Here is a 6,182-nt window from a genome sequence, read left to right as displayed (position 1 = left end):
ATTTTAAAATCTTAAAATATCTGGTTTTTTGAAGGCTCACAAACAAACATCTCTTCTGATCAAACTAAAGCATTTAGCAGCAAATGGGTTATTGAATGTGAAAGTTCAAGTTTTTTCTTGGTTTAGGTTTAGTTTAAGTGTTTTTTTATGGTCTTTTGATGATAATTTTTGGGGTATTGAAAAAAAAAGTAATTTTCCATGAAAAAGCCCGTTTAGAAAAATTGGCTAAAAACTCTAAATGGTTAAGTTTGAATGAAAAAAAAAGAACATGGGAACAGTGAGAGGACTTAGAGAATTGCGTGATGGTAAAATTTCATTTATTTTTGAGGCCCAAAAAAATATTGAGGAATGTTTATAATTTTTGCCCCTAAATGTATGCAGCAACATTGTCCATCTTTTGAGTAATTTTGTTTTCGGAAGAATACGTTGAAAAACTCAATTGAGTCCAAACAAAAAATAACTGTTATCGATGTTGTAAGCCTTTTGTGCTAAATTGCATCACATCAATATATTTGAAGATGTTGAGATACGTAAAAACCATAGTGATCAAAGTTACCCCGAAAATCGAAATCTGGTTTTGTAACAAACATTTAAATATAACCTCCAATGTCGTTTGAACTAACTGCGATCAATGATTATGTTTGATACTCCTCACCCCAGTGAGTGTTTTAAAGCTTTTAGGTATTACGAAAAAGCAACCCCTTTCAAAATATTCAAAAAATGAATGAAAAAAGTGATCAAAGTTTCCCCAGTTTACGGTATCAAATTAATCAATGAGCTTGATTCATTTAGAAGAGAAACATGTTTGTTTAACTCTGGGGATCAATTGAATCCATAACGAACATTTAAGAAAACATTTTGTTTTTTTTTTAAATTCTCATCTACCATTTGCTTTGAAAACATGACATTTTGAAGTTCATGTTATACCCTTACTCTAAACGACTGACATAGTGGAATAATTATTTGCATAATATTTTTTCCATGTTATTTGAAAGTGATTTAACAAGATCTTCGAGTCACATTTTCTTGAATTTTTAAACCAAAGAACAATAAATCAAAAAACATATTTGTTGAAGTTTTCTAAGCTAACTGTACAGTTGTTTCGCTCCATTTGACATATTTTTCTAGATCGTATGATGTTTGTATCCCTTATAGGAGTCCTTAAATGTTTCATATGTTTCAAAATTTATTAAAAATGTTTGAATTGTGTAAAACTACAAACGAAAAAGTACTGAAAAATAAGTTCTTTAGCCCCTGTGGATATGCAATATTTTGAAATGTTGTTGAAAAAATTTCCTCAGCGATGAAGTTTTTCGTAGAACAAAACTTGTTTCTAATCTTAACTTCTGTAAATTTTACAGTGGAAAAAATAAGGGTTCAGAGGGTTAATTTGCCTATTTGGCATTTATGCGACTGTGATTCGTAAAATCCACAAATTGATAACTGTAAAGCAACAGCTTTTCAAAAAGCTCATAGAAATTTTGGCGTTTTTCGAGAAAAACACCACATGGTATATGCAATGTGGAATTTTAGAAGCTTCAGATGTTCGTAAGAACATGATATGTAATTCTTAAATTGAACACGTTCCAATTTGGATAAATATAACGAATTCGCCATCACAACTTGTGATTCTCAGCTCAAGAATGGCTTGTAATAATTTTGTACTATTTGCGTATTTTCATCAAATTATTAATTAAGCAGCATTTCTTTGAAAATAATATTGTTCTTTGTCAAGGAATATCGTAGATCGAAAGCTCTGATTATGTGCTGTCATCTAGGGTGCAGCACTCGAAGCAATGGTGGAAGAATATCATAAGTACGCAGCCAACACGAAGATTTATACCAATTGAATTTCTTTGTCTAACGAAAGGCGAGGAAAATTAACTATGGAAATCGGTTGAGCTATTGAAATTTGAAAGTTCGATAAGATGCCAAACAATCCAAATACGTAGTTTTAAATGTGGCTTGATAATTGACTAGACGAATTGTTCATTGACAGTTGATCAGCTTGGCTATAAAGCTAAAGTAAGAGTTAAACATGTTACTTACAACATTTGTTAAGTATATGTTTGTGATGCCGAATGAAAGAATCGTTCGAGTAGTACTTCTTTGATATTTTCAAATGTTACTTTAATGGACTAGTTTAAGAAAATTTGAAAGAAGTCCTGTTGGAATTTGGGCCAATCATCACATAGACGTGAAAAGTAGACAGAAGTTTTGTAGTTATGAAAATTAATTTTATAAATAAACTTTATTGTACAACTTGAATCATCGATCGGTATCGGTAACTTTCTCCAAAAAGCAACGTTTAATGAGCGTTTTGGTGTATTCGACTTGTTCCTAAAAATAAAAACAACAACATTAGTCTTACGAAAGTATGTTTGTTTCGTTTGATAACCGTACCAAGCATTCTTCCTTATTTGCGTTAAGTCTGAGGATTGCTTCTAACTTCGATTTCAGTCCCAATCCCGAATCTTGACAACGTCGAACGCCTTCTCGACTTTCAGTCAATACGTTCAACGTCGAGAGTGCCGTTTCGAGCTTCGGATCAAACTTGCCTGTAGGATTCACAGAGGCCACAACGCGCTCAACTGCATTCAGTTTAATGAACTCGTCTCTGACCGGGGCAAATTCGGAGCAGAGGTTTGACATTAGAAACGAAGTTTTGATGCGTAGCTTTTCGTTATCCGTTTGAATGCATCCTAAAAGACACTCCAAACCACCCATGTCAATAAATGCAGCAAGGCAGGGTTCAAAGTTGCGAACCATGCAGGAAATGGCGTGCATAGCCTGATTGGCCACCGATTGCTCGTCCGACAATAGCTCCACTAGCTTCGGTAGGACGTCGGCTTCCAGTAAATGTTTCTGACAAAACGGATTGTTCTGCGAAAGCTCCGCTATCAACCGAAGAGTTCCGATACGAACTTCGACGTTGGCTGACACCAAACCTGGGTTTATGATTGTGAACCCTCCTAGCTTGAAGAAATCTGAAATTATTTTAAATTTTATAAGTTTCATATAAAAATTTATCCTATAAAACGGATTGTTCAATTTAATTCTAGCTTTGCAAAGGCCTATAAAATTCCTACTCACCATTGGCCGTATCTATATCCTGAACAAAATCGATAACCACATCGATGGCTTCGGCTTTGTCTTCTTCCGGCGTTTCACGATCCAGCAGGGCTTTCATAGCTTTCTCGATTTCCTGAACTACGTCCACGGTTAGAGAGCGCAAAGCATTTTCCAAAAACTGGCGCCTTTCGTCGTCCATCGGTGGAATTTGTGCCGGATCCGGTGCATCTTCCGCTTGAGTGGCTTCCATAGCGAATTTCAGCAACCCCTGGAGAAGCACATTTTTAGGCTTTTATTTTTGAGTAGGTGTAGGAATAAAATAACAGTCGTGTATTACCTGTAAGTTACGGGGCTGCCTCGGTTGATTTGGATCTCCGTCTGACATTTTATTCAACTTTTTATATCGTGAACTTGAAGTAAAATAAACTAAAGGCTCTGCAATTGCTATTATAAAGATTATAAACGATTCATTTAGCTTTGAAAGTCTTCGAACCAACTCGAATGATCCAGAAATAAAATGTAAACAAAAACTACACACTGATGAGGAAAGAACTGAATGTGGGTTGCAGGAGTTGCATTGTTATACAGTATTGAGCATTCATGTCATAATTTAATTAAAAAACCTAACAATTAAATTTACTTACATGAAATATGCACATCATTTAAAAAGTTGTGAGTATTGTAAAACAACACAATCAATTATTTCTTCAAATTTTGATAATGATTTTTTTTTACCTTTACTTTTGATGTTTATGATATTTTATAAAGATTTTCTTCAACTGATAACATTTAAAAAAGCTAATTTTATAACGATATTCAAAATAGTTTGCTTAAAAATATGACGAATTATTGGCTTTCTCAAAACTGTTTCGTAATTTGTGAAGCTTTCCGATCCCCCTGCGTGTACAAATTTACGGTTTTGAGCGTTTTTTTCTGAGAGTGTAATATTTGAACGCAGCCCTGCGCTCACTGCCAAATTTTTCGATCCAAACAAAAATCATCCCCAACGCCAGAGGCCAAGCGCGTTCTTTTGAATTTTGAGATCTGTTTTACGGTGAAATTGCTTGATATTTTCGTTAAATTATCGTCAAAATGTCATACGAAGCAGCACACGATGATGGGCCAGGATTTGTCGGTATCCGTTTCTGCCAAGAATGGTAAGTTTTGCAATAATTCGTGGGACAAAGTTGCTAAGTTTTTTCCTTTCAGTAACAACATGTTATACCCGAAAGAGGACAAGGAAAACAAAGTTCTGCTATACGCCTGCCGGAACTGCGACTACAAACAGGAGGCCGATTCCAACTGCATATACGTGAACAAAATTATGCACGAAATTGAGTATGTTTGAAATCTCGTCCGTTTCTCCTTCGACTATTCATTCCCTGCTTTTTCCAGCGAATTGACCCACATAGTGCCGGATGTGATATCGGATCCAACGCTACCACGAACCGAAGAACACGCTTGTCCCAAGTGTGCCCACCGGGAGGCAGTCTTCTTCCAGGCGCAGACCCGGCGAGCCGAAGAGGAAATGAGACTGTACTATGTTTGCACCAATCCGAACTGTTGTCATCGATGGACGGAATGAATTGTGCTGGGAATCTGTTCTGTTTCCTATGTAATCTGATTATCTAATAAAGTATAGTTTCTACTGTCTGACAATTCAATCTTATTTTATTGTTTGATTCTTAGTTCGAAAAAGGCGTATGCCCCGTTTCTAAACAAAGATTTTTTTAACATTGTTGTACATGACCTACCTACTCATAAGAAATGGAAAAAAAACCTATATCTCAATACGAAGGGAATATAAGTTAATATAACTGACAGGCTCAAACTAACAAAACTTAAAAATTATTTATCCTAAAAATATCTTATTTTCGTTCGTAAGACGGTTAAAACTAGGAAGAAAAGCATTTTGATTAAGTACATAATTGAGGTAATTTCAGAAAGCAGTTATTTATATTTTATGCAATCCGGATGTATTCATGTCAATTTGCTTAAAAAAAAGCACAAATTGATCAGTATTGTAAGTTTCTTGTAATAGTAATGTTGCCTAAACACAGGCGTTAACAATTATCCTGAATCAACATACAAGAATTTAGAAGTTTAGAAATTTAGAACTTTAGGCGCAATTTTGCGGTGCTCGAATGAATAATTATTTCGAGCACTGCAAAAATGTGTCTAAAGGTAAATTATTTTCAATGTTATTTTATTCAAATGATAAATTTATTAGATTGATGTTAATTTTCGAAACCAATCATCCCATCAAAATAAATTTCCCGAAATAAACAAACGAAACGCATTTAGTTTCCACCCATAAACCACAATAAGGTAGCGCACACTCAGTGTTTCGAAACCACGTGATTCTACTCGACCGCCTCCAACACGTTTCGCTATGCGTATATTCGCGACACGGAATAACAATTCCATTTCCACACCTTTTTCCCCGATGCGACATACGGGTTTCCCATTTTCGACGAGTCGTCATTTTATCGGTGATTCGTAAATATTTACCACGAAATTTTTATTGTTCATTTGTTTTTATTTTTCCGAGAGCCTTTCGCGACGTTGGAATCAAAACAGGAAAATACATATGACGAGACATTTCGATCGTTCTTCGTCCCTACTGAGTTTTGGCCCAATTTCGCAATTAAAAACACGTTTCAAGAGTGGTTCTTCTGTTGGACTGTAACGAAATCATAACCGCGCGGAAAGCACAATGACGAGGTGAAGGTAACGTCCGATGGAAGGAACGTCTTTTGCCTTGAATACACCAACAAGCGTTTTAAAAGCATAGTCTAATGGGGAACAAGGGATTTTCTTATGTTTATCGCAATGTCAATCACACTTTTAAGAATGCGGAACAAGTTATTATGAGCCAAAACAAAATGGAACTTAATTCGTTAAAAAGTGAACTATTCCAACTACCCGTATGCATATATGGAACCATGAAAAAACTGTCCAACAAAATGAACTACGATACAATAAATAGAATAAGAGCTTATAAAACAAGAATTAAACGTCACAATTTAAAATAAACATTTCGAATTACTGAAGAATAAAAAACTTATTTTAGACTACATAAGGTACACCGGGGTAAGTGTGGACGGGTT

General features: G+C 35.1%; 2 protein-coding genes across 2 annotated transcripts; one reads left to right on the top strand and one right to left on the bottom strand.

Moving 5' to 3' along the window:
- Positions 1 to 2,215: 2,215 nt before the first annotated feature.
- LOC129748214 (hsp70-binding protein 1-like) lies at positions 2,216 to 3,569 on the bottom strand. The gene is made up of 4 exons (XM_055742729.1): positions 3,410 to 3,569; positions 3,094 to 3,340; positions 2,404 to 2,987; positions 2,216 to 2,340 (listed from the first exon to the last, which is right to left on the bottom strand). Exons 1-4 carry the CDS (start codon positions 3,455 to 3,457, stop codon positions 2,269 to 2,271), a joined length of 951 nt encoding a protein of 316 aa, XP_055598704.1. The 5' UTR covers positions 3,458 to 3,569; the 3' UTR covers positions 2,216 to 2,268.
- A 481-nt stretch (positions 3,570 to 4,050) lies between these two features.
- Positions 4,051 to 4,736, top strand: LOC129749066 (DNA-directed RNA polymerase II subunit RPB9). Its single transcript, XM_055743907.1, has 3 exons — positions 4,051 to 4,229; positions 4,282 to 4,410; positions 4,468 to 4,736. The coding sequence occupies exons 1-3, from the start codon at positions 4,165 to 4,167 to the stop codon at positions 4,655 to 4,657; spliced, it is 384 nt and encodes a 127-aa protein (XP_055599882.1). The 5' UTR covers positions 4,051 to 4,164; the 3' UTR covers positions 4,658 to 4,736.
- The last annotated feature ends 1,446 nt before the right edge of the window (positions 4,737 to 6,182 follow it).

The sequence above is a fragment of the Uranotaenia lowii genome, chromosome 2, assembly GCF_029784155.1.
Source record: "Uranotaenia lowii strain MFRU-FL chromosome 2, ASM2978415v1, whole genome shotgun sequence".
Classification (NCBI taxonomy): Eukaryota; Metazoa; Arthropoda; class Insecta; order Diptera; family Culicidae; genus Uranotaenia; species Uranotaenia lowii.
Note: the sequence above shows the minus strand (reverse complement) of the source record. Positions and strands in the feature narration are given on the sequence as shown.

Bases quoted from the DNA above. Each gene is read 5' to 3' on its own strand.
- LOC129748214 (XM_055742729.1), bottom strand. From the start codon at position 3,457: ATGTCAGACGGAGATCCAAATCAACCGAGGCAGCCCCGTAACTTACAG. The intron at 2,988-3,093 runs GTGAGTAGGAAT...AAATAATTTCAG, and splicing joins GGATATAGATACGGCCAATG to ATTTCTTCAAGCTAGGAGGG. The intron at 2,341-2,403 runs GTACGGTTATCA...TTTTATTTTTAG, and splicing joins CAAATAAGGAAGAATGCTTG to GAACAAGTCGAATACACCAA.
- LOC129749066 (XM_055743907.1), top strand. From the start codon at position 4,165: ATGTCATACGAAGCAGCACACGATGATGGGCCAGGATTTGTCGGTATC. The intron at 4,230-4,281 runs GTAAGTTTTGCA...TTTTCCTTTCAG, and splicing joins ATCCGTTTCTGCCAAGAATG to TAACAACATGTTATACCCGA. The intron at 4,411-4,467 runs GTATGTTTGAAA...TGCTTTTTCCAG, and splicing joins AAAATTATGCACGAAATTGA to CGAATTGACCCACATAGTGC.